The sequence below is a fragment of the Balaenoptera acutorostrata genome, chromosome 20 (assembly GCF_949987535.1).
Source record: "Balaenoptera acutorostrata chromosome 20, mBalAcu1.1, whole genome shotgun sequence".
Classification (NCBI taxonomy): domain Eukaryota; kingdom Metazoa; phylum Chordata; class Mammalia; order Artiodactyla; family Balaenopteridae; genus Balaenoptera; species Balaenoptera acutorostrata.
In genome coordinates, this window is record NC_080083.1 from 57,075,479 (window position 1) to 57,102,438 (window position 26,960).

Below are 26,960 nucleotides of genomic sequence, written 5' to 3' on the forward strand. Positions count from 1 at the left end.
ATGAAAGCCAGGAGGAAGAAGGCCCAACACCCCCTCAGGCAGTTTTAGCAGCAGGAGAAATCAGGGCTTTGTAAGAAGCCCTGCTAGAAAAAGGTGCAGTGAAATTCATCTCCTGAGGACAGCCTGAGAATCATCACTAGTGAGTGACAGCAGGAACCCGGGAGCTCGCAGTATCGGAAAACATACAACAAAGGTTTCAAGATTCAGAAGTTTGTTTCATGTCTTTATTGACCAGAGACAGAAAAAAAGCATCACGGCATTTCAGACTTTATTCAAACACACAAATGGTAACAAAGGACACCCACAAGTGACAGGCATGGTCCCTAAGGCCTGGCTCAAAGGCCATGCTGGAGGGTGTGGGTGACTTCTCAGCCCTACTCCCTCAGCATCTCTGTCCCTTCCTCCTCTGCACCTCACGGACACCCCTGAGATCAGTTAAAATTGTGCAGAAACTAAGTTACTCTAGAGGAGGTTGGGCCCTGCCTCACTGCCAAGAAAGAGGAACAGGTTCTGAGGAGAAGATGGAAGCGGGCTTCTGGGGTCGTCACTCAGGAGATGCCAGGCTGCTCCCTGGGTCTGGCCTGCATCACCCACGGCCTCGGACCTGGGCAGGGAAGGAAGCAGGGAGACACTCCCCACGTGGCAGCCCTGGGCAGCTGGAGAGCGTGGGTCACTGGTCACGTGATACCCTCAGCCAATGGCCAGACCTCTGCCTGAAGTTACTCTCCCGGAGGGAGAAGGCTTTCAAGAAAAAAACACCAACTAGGTTCATAAAGGGCTTGGGTAAAATGCTTTTCCAGAAACCTTAAGAAACGAATCTCTCTCAGATTCCTGGAGCATTGGAACAACTGAAATTGTCGTGGGGTTGCCGGGAGGAGGGAAACTTGGTGAAAGGCAGCCCTCTGGTTCCTCAGATCACTTAGCAAGGGGCTCCGCAGTCTTTTCGCAGGCTCCACGGTGGACCTCTGAGAAGCATGATGAAAGAAACAATGCATCCTGAGGGGCTGGCCCACGCCTCCTCGCTCCTTCTCGCTGGCTTGGGACCAGAGGCTGATCATCAGGTGAGCCCCAGAAAGCAAATCTGACTGGGCACGAGGCCCCAGATGCAGCTGCTTTCCCTCCTTTCGGTCTGATGGTTCTCATTCAAATCGGCCAAAGAGCACCCCGCCCATAGTTCTGTCCTACTGAGGGAAGCTTTTCCTTGACTCACTCAAAATCTTTTTTTTTTTTTTTCCCCTGAAAGATGACAGGATGGACATCTGTCACCTTTCTGAAGGGGTGACTGTTTTTACTGTAGGTAGAAGTTCCTCTAACATTTTACAACTGTAAAAATCCTGGGCTCGGGCCAGACTTCCGAGGCGCCGACATGCACGTTCACGTTGGTGCGCAGACAAGGCGTGTCAGCAGACGCCCTGGATACACGCTTCTACCCTACTCTACACAGACACGTGAGGGCAACGTGCGAATCCTGGAGAAGAGTTAGGCCACCTGGGCAGGGGCAGGTCACAGGCTCAGAAGACATTTGGCATAGTCGATAGTCATTTCCAAAACACCATGACCCCAGACCCACGCAGTAAGCAGCTGAGCTGTGGAGCAGAGAGAACCTCAGCTTTGAAGGTGCCCAGGAGCCTTGGGCTTGAGGGGGCTTTTATGGATGGAGCATTCCCCACGGGCACCTCCCCCTCCTCCAGACCATCTGCCACCCTAAGAAAGTCACCCGGGGAAAAGTCAGGATTCTCTGGCCCCTTTGCATTCCATGACTGCTCATCGAGACTCAAAAGCTTAGAGAGTCCAGTTACGCGCTCTGAGGGCACAGCCCAAAGGAGGGCTTTCCTCCTCTGGGTCCAACAGCGTTTGATCCTCGACGCCTTGGCGCTCCACAGAAAGGAGTGGTGGTGAGGGCTAGGTCAGAGATGGCGGAGTCCTCCGACTGCCCAGCAAACGCACACACACTATGGGGGATGGTGGGGGGGGCTCACTGACGCCGCCCAAGTCAGAAACCAAGAAGAGACACAAATATCGCACTTTTGGTCAAGGCATTTCCAAGAGACGATCACAAAAATGATACCACTTTTGGATACTACAACATAACACATTTGGCAACTTTCAAAGAAAACAGCCGTTCCCCACCCCAAGCCATCGAGGGTCCAAAGTCCCTTTACCCTCAGCCCCAGTTTAAAAAGTCAGGGAAGGAAGATGGGCCAATGGAGGGCAAGAAAAGGCTGCAGAAGCAGTTACACCAACTACCTAAAGCGCCCATCAGTCTGTCTGTCTCATTCGGCGCAGGATGCCGCCTGCCTCAAACCTCTTCTTGGGGAGAAAGCAAGCTATCTGGGGGGTCCAGGCTGCTGGAGACAAACGAGGCAAAGCTGAACATGGTAGTAGCTGGGTGCCCCGAATCCAGAGCTGCGATCCCCAGTCTCCAACCACAACCAAGGACACCCTATCCTCCCCCTCCTCCAAGAGGCTTTGTTCATAGGAATGTGGGGTACTCTGGCAACTCTATCCAAACCTCAGTTCAACAGCCTGAAGCTAGAACCCTCTGCATCTGCTGCATTATTTTGGGGTGCATGGGCGGGGAAAGATGGTGTCACAAAGCGGCTGCCGACGTCCAACGTGGCACAGCGCAGGGAAAAACCTCTTCGTTTGCTCCAGCTTCCTTGAAGCACAGCATATGTGCAAAGACCCAGGCCTTCCTCTTCCCCTCCCCCTAGCCCTAGATCAGCTCCAGCTGGGAACCCGGCCCAGCTGCTCTTGTAAAGATTTGTTATAACACTGGCTAAGAAAACAGAAGCAGGTACTGAAAAGGTATTCTGCAGCCGGAAGCGGCCTCTGTCTTCCGGCTCCTGTGGGTGGGGCTGGGGTTCCTTTGGTTTTGACCAGAACACTTCTCCACCGGGGGGCCAGGCTCAGCTTTGCTTTGCAGTAGCTCGGTTACTGTACAGGAGCAAGATTTAACTTCACAGAGGTGCTCTGCTGGGTTGCTCTCTCGTCGGTTAGGACTCCGGACTTTACATCCGAGATCCTCTCTCCTGAAGAATCTGGAAGGGGAAGGTGGGGGAGAGGGCTGAGGCTTGGAGGCTGGATGCAGACTGCTTTTGGGCGGCGGTTGCTTACCAGACCGCCGAGGGAAGAGAAAGAGACCCAGAGCCGCTTTCCACTGGACCCCGCGGAGCAGCACGACAATCCCTGTTACCCCAGGAAGCCAGGCAACCGCCCCTGAAGCACTGCAGTTGTAAAAGACTTTTGCTGAACACGGTCAGGCCTAAGTTTATGTGCTGTTGGACCACTTCCCCTGTGAGAAAGGACACGGTCCGGGCTCACCACATATTGATGATTTAGAAGCATGTATGTGTGTCTGTGTACGAGGGGGCACAGTGGAGGAGAAAAGATAACAGTGTGCAACCATTTTCCAGTAACTTCAGGGCGTCAGGGGGCGGGGGGAATCACAAAGGTAACCAAACACCTTTTCTCTTGAGATGGCAGAGAAAGAGAGAGAGAGAGAACAGTTTCAAAATATAAAGGTAAAATACTTTCCAATTTTGAGTTTCAGAATTCTCACCTTATAGTAATTAATGGCCATAGCTTTTCTTTTTCATTGATTTGACAGAGGCTGGGAAAAGACTACCCTATTTTGGTTCACGTGTCCTAACTAAAAGCCTCTGTCACTGCTCCAAAAATCCTGATTTAATTTACAACAGTCAGGGGCTCCCCTGGTGGCGCAGTGGATAAGAATCCGCCTGCCAATGCAGGGGACACAGGTTCGTTCCCTGGTCCAGGAAGATCCCACATGCCACAGAGCAACTAAGCCCGTGCGCTACAACTACTAAGCCTGTGCTCTAGGGCCCGCAAGCCACAACTACTGAAGCCCGTGCGCCTAGAGCCCGTGCTCCGCAACAAGAGAAGTCACCGCAATGAGAAGCCCGCACACTGCAACAAAGAGTAGCCCCCACTCGCCGCGACTAGAGAAAGCCCGCGTGCAGCAACAAAGACCCAACACAGCCAAAAAAAAAAAAAAAATTACAACAGTCAAAAGGCCAAAATGAAGGGGAAATGCAAAGCTGGCTTGAGAAGGATAGGGAAGAACCCGTGAGCAACAGTTCAGGCAAGGCCTGCGCAGGGGCTGGGAGCAAAGAGTCAGAGACGAAAGTGGGGTGAAGCGACTTACCTTTGCCTTCTCGCTCGGCTCAATGACAATGCCATTGGTAGAATTATTTAATTCTCTGGAGACAACACAGAGGAATTCTGCCTGATCCTCATTTCCATAGTTATAGGAAGATCCGATGCTGATTAGCTGATAAAACAAGAATATGGTGAACATACAAATAGTGATCTTAAAATATTTAAGTGCCACACAAATCAAACCCTCCTCCTCACTCAACTTTTGTTGTTGTTGTTGTTTTTTTTTTTTTTTTTCAACTTTTGTTGTTTTGCTTCTCAAAGGATGAAGAATTCTCTGGGTCTATCAAGGCCCCAGGGGATAACTGGATCTCAGCTGTTCACCAGGCTTCCCCAAAGAAAAGTGTGAGTTCTGCCACTGTCCCCTCACCCAAGCACTTGAAACAGTGCCAAAGGCAGCAGCCAGGATTGATACGGTCACATTATTCCTTCTAGCAAACACTGAGGGGAACTAGAATGCTTCTGTGAATGAAAACGGACACTTGCTTCAGCCAAAACACCTACACGGAGCTGGCTCACCTTTAAGCAGAAGTCCTAGACAGGAGACTGGCGCTCGGGAGGCTCTGGAAAGCACCACGCGAGTCACTGGAGAGCTACTCTAAGCCAAATGCTGCTGGAACTTCTAACCTTTTTGGTGAACTGAACTCAGGCTCTAGTCTAAACAGGAAATACACATGCAGAGAGGGAGAAGCTGAGCCCGAGGGTGTGGTCATTCTGGCAAGTCCGCAAGGCTTCAAGTCGGGAGACCATGACTGACTTGCTGTATGACCGGGCTGCGGACACCTCAGCCTTCCTGGGCCTTAACTTCCTCCTCTGTGTAATGGAGTCAAAGGGAGCAGACTTGGTCCTCCCACAGCACATCAATAAGATGAGAAAAAACAGGATAAATTATTCATTAGTTTCACAAAGAATAGTTTTAAAAAGTTGTTATAGGGGCTTCCCTGGTGGCACAGTGGTTAAGGATCCACCTTCCAAGGCAGCGGACACGGGTTCGAGCCCGGGTCCGGGAAGATCCCACGTGCCGCAGAGCAGCTAAGCCCGTGCGCCACAACTACTGAGCCTGCGCTCTAGAGCCTGCGAGCCACAATGAAGAGTAGCCCCCGCTCACCGAAACTAAAGAAAGCCCGGGTGCAGCAACGAAGACCCAACACAGCCAAAAATAAATAAATAAATTTATATTAAAAAAAGAAAGTTGTTATAATATCCTTTGTCTTTGAAACTTTATAGCAGGGAAAAAATACTTCTGGAGTGGAAGTATGGTGACATTTTGAACAAGAACACCTGAACAAGAACTAGGCTGACACATATAGGTAGCACTGATTCTGCAGTGGAAGCTAAGTGTGAGGAATCATCCAGTATTGGCTCTGAAGACAGAGACACCTGTGTGTTTGATCTATAACATAATACTGTTAACACATAGGGTAACTCTTATTTAAGAAGGTAAGCTTATGGTGACAGCTCAGCTGACCTCTTAAACTCTACCTAAAACCAGGCAGGATTCACTGAATTTATAACACAGTCACTCTATTCGTGCTCAGCCTCCCTGTGTTCCGAAGACAACAGATGAACAATTCTGCCATCTAATGGAAGAAAGCAGTAAAATCCTGGCTCTCAGACACTGTTTTGATGCCTCAGTCACAAGCACAAAGCTAAAGAACAGAAACCCACAGAGTGAATGGAAAGGACCTCGCCACCCTCCTTGATGTCTGATCCCTTCACATCACAGCTGTTCACTACGCCGTGCATGGTGGATGGCGCACATACTCGGAATGATGAAGATCTGATCCTGGGATAAGCAAAGGAAGGGTTGTTGCTAAACCCTAGTCTTCTTTAGCTACTTATTCTAGAATGTGTCAACAAAGCACCTTTTTTTTTTTTTTTAACATCTTTATTGGAGTATAATTGCTTTACAATGGTGTGTTAGTTTCTGCTTTATAAACACAGCACTTTTGAAAGGAATCCCTCTGAGGGAAAAAAGCCCAGAGAGGCACTTTCAAGCCTAAACAAGCTGGCTGGCTCTCTCTGGGGAGAACCACGCGGAAACTCTGGATATGAAGCTGGGAGACACAAGCCTATCCTCAGTTCTCCCCAACTCATCACGTCCTACCGTGCAAAGAATCCACGCGGAGTGGCTCCTTCTCCGTTTTGGAACAGGATCACACCTGGCCCCCACCCGACTCCCAGGGTGATTAACCGGCTACAGACGGCGACTGGCTCCGAGGCTGAGATACAGGGCTGCTCCCACGTAAGAAACATTACCTGTTCGAATTTCCAACCGTCAGACATAGTGGACACCATCTGCGTAAGCTCCTCTTCTTGGCACTGCAGGACTCTGTACACGTGCTTCACGGGGCCCTGTGACAACCACACACAGACTCTGAGGACCGGTTTCAAGGGCACAGCAGTTTGCAGCTGCCTCAGTGAGGCTCTCCAAAAAATAAAGACTGGAAAGGAGTTTGCTTGGAATTTTTTTCTTGGCGGCCACCCACTATCCCCTTTGCAAGCAGTACTGTAGTTTTTCAATAAAAACTTACCCAAGAAAGAAAATAAGGGGTCGAAGAACATGAATAAAATAAAATAATCCTGAACTCTGGAGGGATGAATTATGTGAGTGACCATGCTGATAAACTGAAGACTTCATCTATTTCCCAAAGTAGAAAATAAGAGTAAAACTGCTCTGGACAAGAAAGCCACATTTTCTTCTTCAGTCACTATAGCTGACATACATGCTGAAAATGCAGACCATATCTTGGTTTATTCAGAATGATACCTTATATATGGGTATAATACATTAAATAGGGACCCCATAACGTACACATGTTCAAGCTATTCTACCCTCTGCTGAAGCTACCTGGAAGTGTTTCAGTGTTACATGGTAACATTCCTGTTATAGATATGTGTATAATAAAAAACAAATATTTGGTCTTTGTTCCTGGTTCCTGGCACATACCTCCTAAAACCTTTGGAAACTCCTGAGTGACAGAAGTGTCTTTTGGGGACTTCCCTCGTGGTCCATTGGGTCAGACCTCTCGCTCCCAATGTAGGGGGCCCGGGTTCAATCTCTGGTCGGGGAACTAGATCCCACATGCATGCCACAACTAAGAGTCCGCATGCTGCAACTAAAAGATCCCTTATGTTGCAACAAAGATCCGCGTGGCAGCCAAAACAAACAAACAAACAAACAAACAAACGGGGGGAGTGTCTTTTGTATGCTAATGAGCTGGTCACCAGAAAGACCGAGAGAGTTAGAGGATTAGAACTTTCAGCCCCATCCTGTGACCCTGGGGGAAGGGGGAGGGACTAGAGATTGAGTTCAATTACCAAAGGCCAATGATATAATCAACCTTCCCTACCAAATGGAATGTCCTGAAAAACCCCTAAGCGATGGGGTTCAGGGAGCTTCCAGGTTGGCAAACACACCCGTGTGTTGCGCAGTTGGGGGGTGGCGCGTGCTGACTACACGGGGACAGAGGCTCCTGTGCTCAGGACCCTTTAGGACTTCACCCCATGGATCTCTTCATCTGGCTGTTCATTTGTATCCTTCATAATAAACTATAGTAAGTAGAGCATTTCCTGAGTTCCACGAGATAGTCTAGTAAATTACTGAACGTGAAGGGGGCATTGTGGGAGCCCCCGAATTTGTCGCCAAGCCAGACAGAGTGCAGGCGGCTGGCGACCCAGACTTACGACTGGCGTCTGAGACCCGTGGAGTCTGACGCTGACTCTGGGTGGTCAGGGTAAGGGCAGGATTGAACTGTTGGTCACCCAGTTGGTGTCAAAGATTCAGAGAAAGGCCATTTGCTGGCCAGACTCAACTCTCTAGAACATAAGTTAGAACCTAAAGCCAAAAGGCAGAGCAACGGAAATGGATGCCCCAGAGCCGTAGCACTAAGGCCCCTACACTTCACTGACACTTGTGATCCGGCCCAAGGGGGACGAGACTCCCAGTCACGAGAGAGCCAGGGTGGCTGCAGGGAGGCAAGCTCGCCAGATGGAAGTTCCAGTTCCCAGAAGGACAATTACAGGCGCACAGGAGGACTCGGTATTTAGCAATCTGGGACCATTCCGTGTTGGGTGCAAAGCTGCACACTCAGTGCCCATCCCAGAGGGCATAAGGCACAAACAGCAAGCCAGGTTCATAACAATGACTCCTAGTCATGGAGAGAGGGGTCAGTTACGTTCAATCGGACTTTAAGGAAATATGGACTGTTTCCTTAAGAATGATGAAAACTTAACACTTTTTCAAAAGGACAAGCTGGCTTCAGCTACCTGGAAAATTAGTTTTAGAACAACTTGGGGAATACTGGATAAATAAAAGCAGCTACTGATCACTGAGCGCTACAAGCCCCAAGTGTTACACCCTTCTCTTCTAGTCTTCACTGCAGTCCTGGAAGGCAGGCGTTGGCTTCCTTCTACACGTGGGACACTGGTGTTCGCAGCGCAGTATCTTGCCCGAGCTGTACAGTGATTAAGCGGATTGGAGGTAGGGCTGGGACTTGAGCCCAGGTCGGCCTGACAACACTACAATCTTTCTTGTACACTTTGTCCTTCTACATGAGGTACAGCTACCATTAAACAAGGTGCTAAGGTAAAAAAAATTTTCTTCCATGTAAAATATAGGACAAATCTTCCGACAATTTCAATTACTCTAGCCATGCATTTCGGAAACAACCAGATGTTTTATATTTTAAGATGTAGAGCATCCAAAAGACCTGATAGTGGCCACAGCTGTCAAAGTCCCAGGTATTTAAGATATCTGTATTGCCTCTTTTTTATTCTTCTCTTCCAAAGTAAACCATTGGTGCTCTCAAATGCACCAAGATTAATCACCTAGCGAAAAATAGTACCAGGGACAGCAGAGTAATAGAATGGTGGCAGCCACTAAAAGAGATGTGAGGTCACTGAGAAAAGGCAGAGTAGGTCCCCCACATCTTGGGCTTCGCCCCATTGTCTGCCATGTGTGTCTCCTTTCAATGCAGACAAGTTAAAGGAGATAACGTGTTTGAAGGGACAGCCATGGAAATCCACGCTCAGCCTTAGAGCCACGTGGGACAAATGCAAAAGGGGACGTCATTGAACAACATCAAATTCATTGCCCAGAGTTCCACTAAATAAAGAGGACAGATGGAAAGATCAATTAACATCAAAAGGGTCTTGACATTCCTAGAATAAAAAAGCTTCCAACTGGGGCTTCCCTGGTGGCGCAGTGGTTGAGAATCTGCCTGCCAATGCAGGGGACACGGGTTCGAGCCCTGGTCTGGGAAGATCCCACATGCCACGGAGCAACTGGGCCTGTGAGCCACAATTACTGAGCTGCGCGTCTGGAGCCTGTGCTCCGCAACAAGAGAGGCCGCGATGGTGAGAGGCCCGCGCACCGCGATGAAGAGTGGTCCCCACTTGGCGCAGCTAGAGAAAGCCCTCGCACAGAAACGAAGACTCAACACAGTCATAAATAAATAAATAAATAAAAGAACGTGTATTTCTTTAAAAAAAAAAAAAAAAAAAAGCTTCCAACTGGGTATAAATTCACAAGCCTCAGAATCTAGAGAACTAATTAACTGCTGTCATCAAATAGATGAGCATCTAACGATGCTCTCAAGGAATTTGCTAATGGCAAAGAACTGAGAGTGTTCAGGGGCCATGATTCGAATGGTTTCAAATGACATACTCTATGGTACCATCAATACTTACATTAAGCAATCAAAGGGGTTCTTTTGGAATGTGGAAAACTGAGGATGAGGCAATATTCTCAGAATGTCTGATCTATTAAGTATCTATAATAGTGAAAGATGCCATGTAAATATACTATGAGATGGCAGAAAGATTGGTGACACTAGATCATATTTCATACGGTAATCTGCAAACCAACTACAAGTTCATCTTTGAACATTAAAAAGGAGCCTTTCAGCCATTGGGCAGATATAAGAGAACTAAATGAATAAGCCCTTCTTTCCACCTTTGCAAAGTGCTGGAGATAAAATGTATAAAAGAGTTCATTTTTTATCATAGGTGTCCGTTATTCATCCAGATAACTCCATTTAGAGCCAGAAAAATTTTGATATATGAAGTCTAACAAAGAAAGAGCAAGGAACTATTTTTTACTTTTGAAAAGGAACATACTGCCTTCTTATTTCAAGGAAAATTCTATATTGCAATAGATTAGATCTCAAGAAAGCGACCACCACCGGTATCTGATGGGGTAAAAGGCAAGTCATGCTGGAGTCCAACTCTGCCCCGTTACTGCAGCTAAACTCTCTTAAAATAGAGCCTAAATACATGAAAGGGAGTGTCTGTGTCTCTTGCTAGATTTTAAGCTTCTTGAAGGCGTGGACCTTCTCCTATCAGTTGGGGTCCCCAGGGCCTAACAGAAGCTACTGTGGCCACTTACTTAAGACACCTGATGGGTGACGCGACATGAAATGAGGTAAGAGTGCCTCACTGCCTTCCGTTCTCAAACTATGTGGCAAATTCTGTTTGATTTTTGTTACCATATCTACTAAGTTAACATAAAAATCCAGACTTCATAATAAAAAGAGAAGCTTGATATTATTTTCTTAGAAGCATGATTCACAAACCACTTGCAAAGTCTACGCCATGACTGGTTTCAAGAGGCTGTCAGGAACTGGATGTGACATGGTCACAGGCTGAAGGCCGGTCCTAATAAACAGAAGCCAACAGGCGGAAGGAAGCAAGACCTTGTTTGGCCTCCACGTGGACAAGAAGGGAGACAGATACTCTGCCGGAAAGAACAGGCTTTGAACCTCAAGTGCAGTGGCTTCTCCCACTGCCAAATGGAGAGCAGCCACAACCTCCCGCTCTTCTAAGGGGACACGGGGCTGTTTTGTCTTCTTTGTGATTTCTTCCCCTCTGTTTCCTTGTTCTGAACAAGTCTGGCAGAGTACACGCTGTCTGTCTGGCAGACGGACAGTGTTCCGCACAGAGACCTCCGGCTCTATGGGGAAAGGCAGGGCTCTGGCCAAGCAGCATATCATCCGTTTCAAATCACACCCAGACACATGGACAAAGAGAGCCACTTGGGGTATCTTCCCCTTAAGAGTTCAAAACCCATTACCTGTGAAGTTCTGTTCTCGTTGTCCCGTATCCTTTCCTTAACCAGTCGCACGAGAGACGCAATGTTGTAAAACTCCGCTTCCTCCAGCACACCTAGAAGGACCAAACTGCAGTTAGATGTGTGTCAATTCCCCAGATAACGGCAGGAAGAGGCTGGAGTTCATGAGCTTGCTAAGAACTCCATCTTTCAAATGCAAGTCTAGTCTATCTCCTTCAGCCTGGCAAATGTTTCTTTGCTGTTTGGTGTGCACCCGTGACCTTTTCCCCAACGGCAGTGAGTCAACAGTGCTCTGTTTACTCCGTTTCACCCCTGCAGTTTCCCACCTGGCACCTTCCCCTGCTCTCCCTGCACCTGCCCGTTAGCTGCAGGACACCTTTACCATATGTCACTTAGTTCCTGGAACTAGTCCCATTGGACAACTCTTGAGCTTGAAATCTCTACCCAGTTTGTCCTAAAAATGACCAAAGGTCTGTGTGTGTGTGTGTGTGTGTGTGTGTGTAAATTTATGTGGACCAAATTTAACAAGATGCTTATTATTTGAACAATATAAAAGGCAGTCATTGAAAGAATCCCAGGCATAGGACTTCCCTGGCGGTCCAGTGGTTAGGACTCGGAGCTTTCACTGCCATGGCCCTGGGTTCAATCCAAAAAAAAGAATCCCATCCTAAACAAAATCAAAGGCCTGAGACAGGATAACTAAATGGGATGTGTGATCCTGTACCAGGAAAAAAATTTGCTATGAAGACCATTAATGGAACAACTGATAAAATTAGAATATAAGCTATGGTTAAGTTGTTTATCAATATTAAGTTTCCTGTATTTGATAACTGTACTGTGGTTATGTGAGAGAATGTCCTGTTCTTGAGAAATACACAGTGCAGCATTAAGGGGTGAAGTCTGTAACCTAGTCTCAAATAGTTCTGAAATAAAAACTAGAAGAGGGAGAGGAAAAAGAGCGGGGAGGAGGAAACAGAGAATGAATTGTAACGCAAATATGACCAGAAAATGTTAAAAATTGGTGAATCTGGGTAAACGGAGTTCTTTGCACTATTCTTGCCCTTTTCTCTACATTTGAAATTATTTCAAAATGAATTTTTTGGGGCTTCCCTGGTGGCGCAGTGGTTGAGAGTCTGCCTGCTAATGCAGGGGACACGGGTTCGAGCCCTGGTCTGGGAGGATCCCACATGCCGCGGAGCGGCTGGGCCCGTGAGCCACAACTGCTGAGCCTGCGCCTCTGGAGCCTGTGCCCCGCAGCGGGAGGGGCCGCGATAGTGAAAGGCCCGCGCACCGCGATGAAGAAGCGGTCCCCGCACCGCGATGAAGGGTGGCCCCCGCTTGCCGCAACTGGAGAAAGCCCTCGCACGAACCGAAGACCCAACACAGCCAAAAATAAATAAATAAATAAATAAATAAAGTAGAAAAAAAAAAATGTTTAAAAAAAAAAAAATAAAAATAAAAAAAAAAAAAATGAATTTTTTTAAGGCATTAGAAAAGATGCTTCAGATTCCTCTTTTCAAGAAACAAGAGTACCCATGAGTTGGTAATTGCTGAAGCTGGATGGTGGGTGGAATTTACTGCACTATTCCCATTACTTTGTATGCATTTGAAATGTTAAGGAAAAAAAAAAGGGAGGGGGCATTTAAAAAAAAAAAAGGGAGGGTGATTCCTCTTTTGACTGGTTTTAACAGCAGTGTTCTGCAGCCACTTCATTAATTCGCACGGCCATTACAGCTTTCTTACGCAGAGCTAAAGCTCCCAGGTCAGGGTGCCCTGGCTCTAGGGACAGGCCCCAGTCTTCAACTGAATGCCTCAGTGAGACCAAGAGAGCCTTTTATTTTTTAACATCTTTATTGGAGTATAATTGCTTTACAATGGTGTGTTAGTTTCTGCTTTATAACAGTGAATCAGCTATACATATACATATATCCCCATATCTCCTCCTCCTTCCGTCTCCCTCCCACCCTCCCTATCCCACCCCCAAGACAGCCTTTTAGAAAGATTTCTAGACCCACTTACAGTCCAAATGCTCTACAAACCAAAAAGATGAGTCAAATAACGATGCACCTGACAACGGGCTAGAGAATGAATTAGGTCAGATGCAAAAATTTACAAGGAAGCATGAGACCAGTCTTAAAAGAAATGAGGCCAAGCCTTTATTATTATTTTTTTTTACAGCTGCAAGTTCAAACTAAAATTGAAAGTATGAATAGCTAAATGTCAGAGATTTGTTGCTTCAGGCTGTGGACATTCACTGCTAGTAATAAGTAAATGTAAAAAGGGGTCCTGGCAATTCTGCAGGTTCAGAAAAAACTCCAAAGCTATCTCCAAAGCTGAGCTACGTAGCTTCCTTCTCCCGAAGGAGGCTGAAGCGAACCGAAAGGGGCTCGTTCAAGACCCTCTCAGATGAGACTAGGTAATTGGAGGCTCCCTATTTATTTTCGTAAAGCTTTCCTACACTATCTACTGCACATGAGCCTGATGAAAACCTCAAAATTCAAATCTCAGGACTTCCCTGGCGGTCCAGTGGTTAAGACTTCTCGCTCCCAATTCAGGGGGCATGGGTTCAATCCCTGGTTGGGGAACTAAGATCCCTCATGCCGCATGGCGTGGCCAGAAAAAAATAAAATAAAATAAAATCTGTGGAAAAAAAATGTTCAAATCTGTGAAACAGCTTTAAAGATTTGACCTGAACTTTGAAAACGCCCAATGCAAACATCGTTCTTACCTTCTTCTGCCAACTCCTTCGTAATGATGAGCTTCCCATGGCGGAGGTAGTTCAGGATAGGACCAAAGTAGGTAGGGTCCCTGTCAATCAGATAGGCCCCTGTCTCGTCCTGCCAACCAAACATAAGGGTATCATTGTGGAGCTTTCAGATTAAGTCAGGGCAGGGTTTCCACCTCTCTGTCACAATTCATGAGTGAGAGGGCAAGTTTTGCTAGATATTTATCACAAGCTATTGGCAAGAAGCCTAGCTTTATGTATCTTGTACTTCAAGATCATTTCAGGGAGGGTGTTACAGATGTACACTCATATTCATCATCTAGGCGTTAACTTGAACTTCTAAAATTTTTACTCTGACACAATTACCAACATTCTTCCTTTGGGATACTTGTTCTAAAGAAACGGAGGAAGAAAATGCCATAGTTGCATGATCTAAATTTTTGCTTGAGATGGACACTCTGACTTCTCTATTGTCCCTGAATCACATTCCTAATTCTAAGAAAACCTCTGTTCAGTTGGCAATGCTCCAGAGCTCAGGGCCAACAACAGTGGGAGTCTGCATTGGCAACTGTAACTCACACACTCCAGATCTGTGCCCACAGGAAGCTTGGCACAGCCAGGACTTGGCTCTGAGCAGTTTTAATCCTACTCATCTTTACAGTAAAGGGAACAAGAAGAAACTGGCTTCTACTGCAACAAGGAAAATTTAGGGTAGATCAAATAATTCCTTTAGAATAAGCAAGGTTTTGGAAACTCTTTAAAGTTAGGGCAGGACAGGTTTCCTTCAATCTGAGATTTATTACAGGAGAGGCAGGAAATGAATAAATGAAATCAACCAATGTTTACCCAACCCTAGCTCTGTTGCAAGGTAACAGCTAAGTGCTCTATGGGATATAAGGCGCTGTAAGCAATGATCAATGCTTTTAAGTTGGAAACTAAAAGATGAACGTGTAAAGTTAAAAAAACAACTCAGACAACAGCTCAAACTGAAAACGGGTTAGGCGTCTTGTCACCTCTCAACTCTCTGCTTAGCAGCCATGCATCTTGCCCAACAGCACTCTTTGGGTTTCATTGTCTCTGGTCTTAACGGGTCAGCTTAGGTTTGCACTGGCAAATGACAACCTCTTTCCAAGGAACGTATCTGATCTCAAATATCGACCTAAAACAATGACAGTTACCAGATAGGAGCTCAGGGACCAGGACCACAGGAAAGAAGTGTGATATCATGAGAAGCACTTCCTGCAGCTGTCGAAGCCATCATCAGACCCAGGCTTTCACCCAACTTGGCAGAGGGGTCCGAGAGGAAGTCTGAGAAAGCTACAAAGATGCCTTAGCTCACCCTGACCCAGTTCTGGATGCATCTGGCACAGGCGGTGAGGGGCTGACGAGGAGCCCGGGGAAAACGCATGCAGACCTGAGGGGCTGGGATGAGAAGTGCAGAGAGGAATACGGAGAAGGGGTGTGGAGTGGGTTCTCGTGGGTGAAGGTGGGCACAGTATGGGGAAAGAGCCGCTGAGAACGAAGGGTGGCGTCAGAGAGAAAGCCCGCGTGCGCCTGAGGATGGGGGAGAATAGCCCCGGGGGTTAGCCTGGCGGGGAAAGAGGAGGAGGAGGGGGTCCCGGCCCGAGGTGCCCGCCAGTGAGAAGCGTGTTGCAGGAATCGGGGGACAAGCCTAGGAGGAACGAGGGGGTCCGAAGGCCGGGGGCGCGCCCGAGGGCGGGGCACACCTTGTCCGAGTCCAGCTCCGGGTCCTCCTGGCAGCAGAGGCGGCAGAGAAAAGACTTGGGCTCCCGGCCTAGGGTCTGCCTGGTGGTCACGAAGTAGGTGCCGCCCACGTTCAGCCGGACCCAGCGGGCGGCGCCACCGCCCCCTGCCCGCTCGGGAGGTCCGGGACCCGGCTCCAGCGGCTGCGCGGCGGCGGTGGGCTGGCGGCCGTGCCCGCGGGGCGTGGGGCCAGCAGGGCGAGGGCTGGGGGGCCCACGACCCGGGCCACCCCCGTCGCCCAGCCCACTCCCACCACCCCCTCCCAGCCCCGCCATCGCCGGGTCCAGTTGCAGCTCCGCCATCTTGGGCCGCCGCCGCCGCCGCCGCTGCCCGCGCGCCGCCGGGCCGGCCCATCTCTTGGCAGGGAGAGCCGGGCCGGCCCATCGGCGGGGGAGGGGCCGGCGGAGAGGGACGGGAGCGCCCCCAACCAGCTCCCGGGGACCCTGGCAGTAGAGGCTAGGCACCCGCCTTCGGGGACGGGACTTCCGGAACCAGCACCCATCGCCATTGGCTGACCTGATAAATAGGGCCCGCCCCCTTGGCTTTGGGGCTGGCTGAGGGGGAGGCTTTCCGGTGACCTACTTCCGTTCCTTGGTGCTCTGGACTGTGGGCCTCCGGGGTCGGTGAAGGTGAGTGGGGATTGGGGCTTTGGGTCCGACCCCAGCGGGTTCCTCTGCTCTGCCGCCTGCAAACCTCGGCCCGACCCTTGTCGCGCCCCTACCGAGGACGCCGGGCCCTGCGGTTGCCCCGCTGGCAGAGTGTCCCGGCTGTAGCTGCTGCTCCGTGCTCCCTTCCTTTCCCCTCCCCCGAGCGCGAGGTCGCAGGGGCCAGTCTGTGACCCCGCCGCCTCTGACTTAGGCGCTTCCACTAACCTTGTCTCGTCCAGCCCGACCCCTGCCTGGCCGAGTTCAGTAGTCCGGTTTGGAGGCTGCGGAAACGTTGCCGGGAGATAGTTCTAGGTTGCTGAGTGACACCCAGCAGGCTGAAGGTTTCAGCATTCGAGCTTGTGGAGCTTTCAGAGCTTCTCAAGTGCAGGGTTCATTTACCGATTCAGCAAATATTCACTGAGCACCTCCTGTGTGCAACATCTGTTCTAGGCGCTGGGGATTCAGCAGTAAATAAAAGATAACAATCCATTTATGAAGCCTATCTTCTGTGCTTGGAAAAGTCTCTGTAAGGGCACTTATTTCTCTGGTGTATTTAAAGGTCACCTGCCCCTCACTTCCACTCCAGGAGACATAAGCTATCCTGAGAGTGAAAGGAAGCGGCAGGTGTTGGACAAGTGTCTTGAGATCCTGGGGAAGATTTCTTCCGTCTTCCTTGTGATCCACCCCATAGCTTGCAAAGACCTTTGACATTTCAGTTTTTTTCCTAATGTTTGACATTGATCTTACTTAGTTTAAGTTGACCATTTTCCCATATTCTATCCTGGTTTAAAAAAAGAATGGCTGTAATCACTTTCCATCTTCTCTCACATTCACACATGTATTGAATACCTCTTTTAAGCATATTGCTAGTATACTCAGGGTATGTGCTTACACTGCAAGGGATCATCAGACATGAATAGGAAGGTGCAGGTGTATTACTAATCTAACAGGGAGGGGGTAGAGAGCCCCTTAAGTTTGTATAAGATTGTAGAGCAAATTGATGTGCACAATTAACATCTGATATTTTTAACAGCCTTCTTAGGTAAGCAGGGCTATTATCCCCATTTTTCAGATGAGGAAAGTTTGGTCGAGAATCTGCCCTATTTAACTAAGCCTTGTTGAAATGGGGGTATGTGTCAGGTTCTGTGCACTGGAGAATCAGTGAATAAAACGCAAACTGAGTGGAAATGCATTTAAATTATTTTATGTAATGCATGACTACTGCATTAGCAGTATTTCCAAAGGTACATGGAGTGCAAACACTAGAGAACTGGGCTTTGATAAGTTAGGAGTTGAGTAATAGAGGGAGGACCATCTACGGGGGAGAGAATATATTTATATGCCAGGTTGCACACCTTGAATTTGAAAAGGTAAATTGTCCTCCTCTTCTGATTTAGTGATCCTAATTCCTTTAGTTGACAGATATACCCACTCATATGATGCTGATCTATTTCTTAAATACTTGAATATTTCTAAGATGCCCTTCAGACGATTCTCTCCAAGAGCCCTGTTTTGATCTGACCAGTTTTATTTTCTAGGATCTCTAGATGGCTGGACGGAAACTTGCTCTAAAAGCCATTGACTGGGTAGCTTTTGGGGAGATCATACCCCGCAACCAGAAGGCTGTTGCTAACTCCCTGAAATCCTGGAATGAGATCCTCACCTCCAGGTCAGTACCTTGCTGAGAGGGAGTGTCTTAACCTGTCACTTAATGTGGAAACAAAATGTGCTTTGGAATTGCACATGAAGTTTTGATGTTCTTCCGGCAGAAAGTATAAAGAAATCCATGCATTTTCCAAATGCAAGTAATTTTTTTGCATTCCTTTGATCTCCCTCCAAGGGAAGAGTGTGATGGTAGCCCCAGGCCATAGGAATAAGGAACAGGGAAATTGCTGTGTGAATTTTTTGTTGCTCATGGAACAATCTTAACTTTTGCTTTTCTACGTGATCAGGTTGGCCGCTCTGCCTGAGAAGCCACCTGCCATCGACTGGGCTTACTACAAGGCCAGTGTGGCAAAGGCTGGCTTGGTGGATGACTTCGAGAAGAAGGTGAGACTTCAGGCAGCTAAAGCTCTGGTCTTGTAACACGTCCTACTTGGGGAGCAGGACGGTGGACAGTTACACGTGCAGGATGACAGGGAGGAAAGAGGGGTGGAATTAACACCCAGAATCCAAAGGAGGCTCAGGAGAGATGGGTGTGGCCAAAGGTCTTGTGATGATAGATTTAAATGGTAAATAGGTGCAGAGACTTCAGGGTCTCTTCATGCAGCAGGTTTCTTATCCAAGGAAACAGTATGGCAGAGCCTTAACCCGGGAGCCAGAGGGCTCTTGAGTTGGACGTTTCTGCCCAACTCTGAGTTCCTTCTTAGCACCCCACCTGTCTCCTTTTAGAACAAACGTAACATTTTTTTTCTACCCTTTTACTGTTTTCCTCTTCTCTCTGCTGTCTTTTTTACTGTTCCTTGTAGCTGTGATCTCTTGCTCACCTATCCTCTTCTGATGTTAAATTTCAACATCCAATGTTTGTTTGTTGATTCGGCGGTTGCTTATTGAGGGCCCACTCTGTGCCAGGTGCAGTGCTAAGTGCTGGGGCCGCAACACTAAGCTGTCTTCGAAGGAGACCATCTCCTCCATCTCCATTATGCAAACATGATTTACGCCAGTCCACTACGGTTTCTTTTAAAAGAGAAATCAGGGGACTTCCCTGGAGGTCCAGCGGTTCAGACTTTGTACTTCCACTGCAGGGGACACAGGTTCAATCCCTGGTCAGGGAAGTAAGATCCTGCATGCCGTGTGGTGCAGCCAAAAAATAATAATAATAATAAATAAATTTTTTAAGAAAGATTAAAATCAAAGAGATTTTATATATTTATCATTAGAGAGCATTGTTACACTGTAGTAAGTAATGCTGAACCATAGTGTAGTGAAACCCAAAGTAATACATTAGTAAAAAAACAATAATTTTCTAAAGCTGTGATCTGGGTAATACAGAGTTGCTACTCAAAATCTAATAAAGCTCTTACATTGTATTGTGAATTATAGAACACTACTTTTTTTTTTTTTTTTTTTTTTGGCTGCGTTGGGTCTCTGCTGCTGCACGCGGGCTTTCTCTAGTTGCGGCAAGTGGGGGCTACTCTTCGTTGCTGTGCGCGGACTTCTCATTGTGGTGGCTTCTCTTGTTGCGGAGCAAGGGCTCTAGGCGTGGAGGCTTTAGTAGTTGTGGCATGCGGGCTCAGTAGTTGTGGCTCATGGGCTCTAGAGCACAGGCTCATTAGTTGTGGTGCACCGGCTTAGTTGCTCCGTGGCATGTGGGATCTTTCCAGACCAGGGATCGAACCCATGTCCCCTGCATTGGCAGGCGGATTCTTAACCACTGCGCCACCAGGGGAGTCCTAGAACACTACTTTTTATAAAGCCATATTTTTTTAGGGAAACTTAGGAGTGACATAGAACTGATGAATGTGTAAAGTAAATTTTGCTGGATTTTTGTATATAATCATCTCTAGAACTCTGGACATTGAGGATTCATTATGCTGTGGTCAACTTCAAATACTTTCCAATTCCAAATATCTCAATGAATGAGCCTTGTCTTTTACAAGTATATGCCAAGCTGGGCAACATCAATGGATTTTCTAAAAATAATGTAAACGTCTTCTGTTCAGTGTTATTTGAGTGCAATAAAATGCAGAATTCTTAAAAAAAAAAATCAGAATTTCTTTAGAACTGCAGGGTTCTTTGAGGTCATCAAGTCCAACTCTCTTTATCAAGTGAAGAAACTGAAGCTCACTGTAATAAAGAATTGTCCAAGGGCTTCCCTGGTGGCGCAGTGGTTGAGAATCTGCCTGCTAATGCAGGGGACACGGGTTCGAGCCCTGGTCTGGGAAGATCCCACATGCCACGGAGCAGCTGGGCCCGTGAGCCACAATTGCTGAGCCTGCGCGTCTGGAGCCTGTGCCCCGCGACGGGAGGGGCCGCGATAGAGAGAGGCCCGCGCACCGCGATAGAGAGAGGCCCGCGCACGGCGATGAAGAGCGGTCCCCGCACCGCGATGAGGAGTGGCCCCCGCTTGCCGCAACTGGAGAAAGCCCTCGCACGAACCGAAGACCCAACACAGCCAAAAATAAAATAAATAAATAAATAAAATCAAGTAAAAAAAAAAAAAAAACTTTAAAAAAAAAAAAAAAAAAAAAAAAGAATTGTCCAAGGTCTCCAGTTAGTTAGTGACGGGGCAGAGAAGAACCTCGAGCTTCCATTGGTAGTCTAGTACTCTTTCCACTACGACGCCCTAGATGCATGCTGGTTTCCTCCCCGAATGGAGAATGTGTTTTTATATGCTCTATTACGATTAGCAGCTTTGAGCCCTTTTTGGGGGCTCTTGGTTATATTAACGACAACTCACTGTCACTGTTTTGTAGTTTAACGCCCTGAAGGTTCCTGTGCCAGAGGATAAATATACTGCCCAGGTGGATGCTGAAGAAAAAAAAGATGTAAGTATTTGAGGCTCTTATTTATTCTAAAATTCTCTTAATTCCTGACAGTTCTGTTTCTTCCTAGTAAGGTTAAGGTGGAGTGACTTTAAAGGATCGATAAAAAGGAATGAACTATTAATAAACGCAATAACATGGATGAACCTCAAAATAATTATGTGAGTGAAAGAAACCAGCAAAGGAGTACATACTGTATGATTACATTTCTGTAAACAGAATTTCTCCCTTCTCTTAAAAGGTGAAAATTTGTGCTGAGTTTCTGTCTCTCTCTAAGACCAGGATTGAGGAATACGAGAAAGAGGTAAGGATGAGCCTTGGCCTTTGCCTATATTTCCTCTCTTTCACGGCCACACATCTTTCACCTAGTGGGGGTAACCTGCCTTGGATTCTTTTTTGCATCTCTGCAGCCCTATTTATCTTAACACAGTTCCTGTCTTTTTTCTAGCTGGAGAAGATGAAGAACATAATTCCATTTGATCAGATGACCGTTGAGGACTTGAATGAAGTCTTCCCAGACACCAAATTAGATAAGAAGAAGTATCCCTACTGGCCTCACCAGCCAATTGAGCAATTATAAACTTGAGTCTGGGAGAAAGCTCTGGCCCTTGAATTATAAACTCTGGACATTAAAAATAATTATGTAGTGCTATGTGTGTCTGCTCCTTTGCGGTTGAGGTAGTTGAACTCTGGAGTTACCTCACTGGGAGTGGAGTTTTTGTTAAAATGGAAAGGTATGCCCATAGGTGTGTGCTGTTGCCTAATGGTGAGGGCGTGTAGGAGCCAATTACTGAGCCCCCAGGGCTGCTGAAATCTTAACAAATAACAGTAGGGTCGATGACAGTGTGTTTCACTGGAATATGGTAAAGAGGAATCATTATCTACTGATTGCCTTGAACTTTCTCTTTGCTTTCAAACCACTGATTCCTAGGGAGTGCTTCCTTCTACGTGTCCATCAGTAAGTCACATGCAGATGTAACAGCAGGGTGAGTAGCAGCAGGGATCTACTTTTCTGTGCTTCAGCTCTTCAGTATAAATGTGGTATAAAAAGACATTTTGTCACAAAGTTAAAACCTGTTATAGCTTTGTATGTGAACACAGGAAATTATTATTATTATTTTTTTTTTGTAATGTCTGAAACATTTATATTAACATATTTCCATAGGGAAATTATTTTAATTCCATCGTTTCATTAAAAAAAAAATCCTAGTATTGATTGTAGTTAGCAGGACTCCTGAGCAATGCCAGGAAGTGTAGGTGGTTTAAAGTAAGATGAGGTGGTGGGAAAAGTTCTATTGCCTTTGAAGTCAGAGGACCTGGTATACCTATTGCTTATGCCTGCCCTTGGCCATTTAGTTGCTGGTTCTAGACTTATCGTTTACCATCTTGGGACTTTCCTTTTCTCATTTACAAACATCACGATTGTAATGAGAATTAAATGAGATAACCTGGGAAGTTTCGTGGTAAGAAAGTGATCTAAGCAAAGGCATCTGGCTTGATATGGCTTAAATCCTATAGGAAAAACCTACCGAGGGGCTTCCCTGATGGTGCAGTGGTTAGAAATCCGCCTGCCAAAACAGGGGACACGGGTTTGAGCCCTGGTCTGGGAAGATCCCACATGCCGCGGAGCAACAAAGCCCATGCGCTACAACTACTGAGCCTGCGCTCTAGAGCCCGCGAGCCATAACTACTGAGCCCTCACGCCTAGAGCCCGTGCTCTGCAACAAGGGAAGCCACTGCCTGCACACCACAACAAAGAGTAGCCCCCACTTGCCATAACTAGAGAAAGCCCATGCGCAGCAATGAAGACCAAAAAAAAAAAAAAAAACAGGGTAAGGGTAATGTGCACAGGCCAACAATTTTGTGACACTTCCGCCAGAGATTCCAGAATTTACTGGAGAAGATCAACAGTTGCTGATAACGCTCAAGAAAGTAATGTAGTCTTAAAGGACATAAGCAGAGGAAGCCTGGGGCACCATCACCCCTAATTTGTAGGGCAGGGGCTAGGCCGAAGGTAAACTGTAATTGAGGGGCAAGGCATGTTCCACTCAGAGCTGCTTTAGTCGTAACATAATCTGATGTTCAGCAGTAGTTCTGCCAGAAGGACTTCAATGCACAAAACGAGTACCATTTGCTCCCTCCCCCCAGGCTGTGAAACATTGAACTGGCACCCAGCCATCCAGCTGAAGATCCAGGGATTCAGACAAGTGAAAACATGGGAATCTTAGAAAAAGCCATTGACTTTGCTTTTGGAGTGTGGTTAGAACGTGTGTTCAAGGGAAGAACCAATATGAGTCCTATGAAAGTGTCGTAACATAAAGGGAGGGGTCCCCAGCACTTGAGGGAGAGCCTCTGGAAGACTCAGGAAGAAACAACAGTGAAAAACTGACAACATGCTCTCAGTCCAAGGCATTTAGGAAGGATTGCGGCACTTTTAAGTTTTATATCCTGAATCATTTGAAGTTTTTGCATTGAGCATGCATTGATTTTACATTAAAAATAATCATTAGTAAAATAGGATTATGCTTTTCAAATCACAAGAGAGAAAAGTACATCCTATATGGCAAAAGTTACAGAAATCAGCAAAAACATAAGCATAAATACAGAACCAAACATACATAGGATGATTATGGATCAGTAAGGTTCCCTATTAGAAGACAAAAATTCAAACTGGGTCAGCTAAAATCCAACTACAAGCTGTCCATCCTTTAAAAAAAAAAAAAAAGGTAATTCCCTGGTGGTCCAGTGGTTAGGACTTGGTGCTTTCACTGCTGGGCTGGGTTCAGTCCCTGGTGGGGGAACTAAGATCCCACAAGCAGAGGCATGGCCAAAAAAAAAGTTAAAGAAGGATACATTGGCTATATCAAGGGTTCCAACTCCTTACTCTAAAAACTGGCATTGAAGGAAAAAAAATATGCATTTATCCTGCTTTAATTTAAACAATGGTATTTCGGGATAAACTAATAGACCTAGTTAATGATAGAAAGTTCTTTACAAAGTATGTGGAAAGAAAGCAACATTGGAAAAAGCACTATTTTGTAATCCCTAATGAAATACAGTTGACCCTTGAACAACACGAGTTTGAACTGCATGGGTCCATTTATATGTGGATTTTTTTCAATAAGTACATACTACAGAACTACACCATACAAGGTGGGTTGAATCCAAGCTTGGTTGAATCTGTGGGTGGGTAGGGCCAACTGTAAACTTAGATTATTTGACAGCGGAGGGTCAGCAACCCTAATCCCCAAGTTGTTCAAGGGTCAACTGTAGTTTATTCAGGCAAAGATCATTCATGGATGAGACCATTATATGAAAGTTTGACGAAGCACTTGACAGTGATGAGGCTGTCACCTCCTGATGCCAAGCCCATATTATGTACCTTCTGACATACTATATTAAATACACAGCACCATTTGAAAGTATTTTTGCCAAAAAGTTGAACCTGAATTTAAAAATCAAGGCATTAAAAGTAACTTCCAGTTTAGAAGAAATATCTGGGATAGAGGAACAAGTTAAATGACACTACAAAGAAGATAAATCCAAAATGTGGGACATTTTACAGGAAATCTGACCTTTTGTTTTTCAACATGTCAATGGCATGGGGCAGGAGAGGAGGGAAGGAGGGGCAGCTTTAGGTTAAAAAGCGACCCAGGGAGGGGGAAGGGTAAGATGTGACAAAGTGAGAGAGTGGCATGGACATACATACACTACCAAACGTAAAATAGATAGCTAGTGGGAAGCAACCGCATAGCACAGGGAGATCAGCTCTGTGCTTTGTGACCACCTAGAGGGGTGGGATAGGGAGGGTGGGAGGGAGGGAGATGCAAGAGGGAAGATATGGGAACATATGTATATGTATAACTGATTCACTTTGTTATAAAGCAGAAACTAACACACCATTGTAAAGCAATTATACTCCAATAAAGATGTTAAAAAAAAATAGCGACCCAGCATCCAAATCCTGTGTGTTTGGACCTTATTTGGATCCTGATTTGTACCAATCAACTGTAAAAAGATAATTAAGAGATGACTATTGAAGTACGTAGGGATAAAACGATGTGATGTCTGGGATTGCTTTAAAATACTTAAGAAGGGCTTCCCTGGTGGCGCAGTGGTTAAGAGTTCGCCTGCCAATGCAGGAGACACGGGTTCGAACCCTAGTCCGGGAAGATCCCACATGCCGCGGAGCAACTAAGCCCGTGCGCCACGACTGAAGCCCGCGCACCTAGAGCCCGTCCGTGCTCCACAAGAGAAGCCACCACAATGAGAAGCCTGCGCACCGCAACAAAGAGTATACTGCCCCCGCTCACCGCAACTAGACAAAGCCCGCGCGCAGCAGCGAAGACCCAATGCAGCCATAAATAAATGATTTTTTAAAAAATACTTAAGAAAAAGAAAAGGATAAAAGGGATTAATGGAGTGAATGCAACAAAATCTTGATAACTGATGGATCTAGGTTGGTTCATTTACTATTCTCAGTTTCTGGGTATGTAATAAGAATTTTTAAAGCATGGGCAAAAATGTAGATTTATAATATCACTATCTAGCAAAGTAGAATTCGAGACAAAAACATGACGTGGGTCAAACGCAGCTCTTAAATAATAAAGGAAACCATTCACATGAAAAAAATAATGATTGGAACCTTGATGTACTGAAAAAAACATTAAAACCATATAAAGCAAAAAAGTTAAAAAGAAATTTCTAGAAACATGATTTGTAAAGATTTTAACATACCTTTCTATTTTTGACATTTGCAAGACAAGTGAGACTAGAGCAAACTATAATAAAGACTCATTTAATAGCTTATATACTAAATTCTATGTCATACGAACAGAATAACTGGAAACCGATAACATTAGACTATAAAGAAAGCTTCAAATTAAAAAAAAAAAAAAAGAATCTGCAGTATACATCGACTGCTCCCAGAGCAAACATTACATAAAACCAACAATTAATAGCCACAGTATAAACTACAATAACACAAAACAATACAGAAATGCAGCCATTTGGAAACTGAAACTCTCTCTCCTAAATCTTGGATCAATGAGAAATCAAATATGTAATTACAGAATGTTTGGAAGAAAAAATAACATGAACATTTCATATTAAAACAAAGCAAACTGATGGCATTAAATTGTGTCGTATTAAAACATTTCATTACACAATACATTTTGATTACAGAAAAAATCAGAAGATATAGATAAGAAAAATCGAAAATACTGAAAAAATTAATAAATTGGGTTATAAATTAATACTCTCATATTAAGTATCATAAAAAGCTAAAGAATAATTAGATCAATGGAAAAGAACAGAATGTTCAGGAAAAGTCCATACCGTATTAGGATTAAGTACCGTTTACCCCTGTACAACCAGTATTTGAATTGCAGCTCACTCTCACACTTTCACGCAGATTTTTTGAACTGTAAACACTACAGGACTACATGATCCGGGTTGGTTGAAGCTGAAGCTCCGCGCCCCTAACGCCTCCCCCACCCCACCTGTGTTATTCAAGGTATATGCATATAAGTATTTCCTAAATAATCTAAGTAGCATTTTGAATCATTGAGGAAAGGCACTGATCTAAGTGTTTAAATATTTGTAAAACAGGAACAGATCCTTACTTGACACTTAAAAATAAATTCCAGTTACAGATGTAAATGTTAAAAAAAAAAACCCACAAGAAACAACAGGAAAAATTGTAGGTGAATATTTATATAAGCTTCAGGTGAGAGAATTTTTCAGACACCAAAGCAGAAACCAGAAACTACAATGAAATAAATGGATAGATTTGGGCGGGGCGGGGCAGGGAGGGGGGATCAGGCACTTGGGGATCCTGCAGGCATCTTCAACTTGAGATAATCATCCCTGAAATCATCCCTTCCCCATCTGTCTTGGGGGGGTGGCACCACTGTCCCCGCAAATCCTGGGCACCATCTTGGGCTCCTTGTCTCCCTCATCCCACAGCAGTTAGGAACCAGATCCACAGATTCCATTTCCTGAACATCTGTTTTACTTCCTTCCTCTTGGTATCCCTGCTATCGCCTCCATTCATGGTTTGCTTATTTCTTCCCTGAACCATACATCTTTCC

The 26,960-nt window shown here is 46.0% G+C and overlaps 2 protein-coding genes across 3 annotated transcripts; one reads left to right on the top strand and one right to left on the bottom strand.

Moving 5' to 3' along the window:
• Window positions 1-1,285: 1,285 nt before the first annotated feature.
• KCTD2 (potassium channel tetramerization domain containing 2) lies at window positions 1,286-16,147 on the bottom strand. Its single transcript, XM_007185961.2, has 6 exons — window positions 15,701-16,147; window positions 13,977-14,085; window positions 11,252-11,343; window positions 6,439-6,534; window positions 4,169-4,294; window positions 1,286-3,041 (listed from the first exon to the last, which is right to left on the bottom strand). The coding sequence occupies exons 1-6, from the start codon at window positions 16,037-16,039 to the stop codon at window positions 3,012-3,014; spliced, it is 792 nt and encodes a 263-aa protein (XP_007186023.2). The 5' UTR covers window positions 16,040-16,147; the 3' UTR covers window positions 1,286-3,011.
• On the top strand, window positions 15,244-21,520 carry ATP5PD (ATP synthase peripheral stalk subunit d). Of its 2 annotated transcripts, none has more exons than XM_057536653.1 (6): window positions 15,244-15,346; window positions 17,923-18,053; window positions 18,337-18,433; window positions 20,800-20,871; window positions 21,110-21,172; window positions 21,317-21,520. In XM_057536653.1, exons 2-6 carry the CDS (start codon window positions 17,932-17,934, stop codon window positions 21,446-21,448), a joined length of 486 nt encoding a protein of 161 aa, XP_057392636.1. In that variant the 5' UTR covers window positions 15,244-15,346; window positions 17,923-17,931; the 3' UTR covers window positions 21,449-21,520. The 2 variants fall into 2 exon arrangements, with proteins under 2 accessions (XP_057392636.1, XP_007185708.1); XM_007185646.3 differs by lacking the exon at window positions 15,244-15,346 and adding an exon at window positions 16,211-16,366.
• Window positions 21,521-26,960: the final 5,440 nt, after the last annotated feature.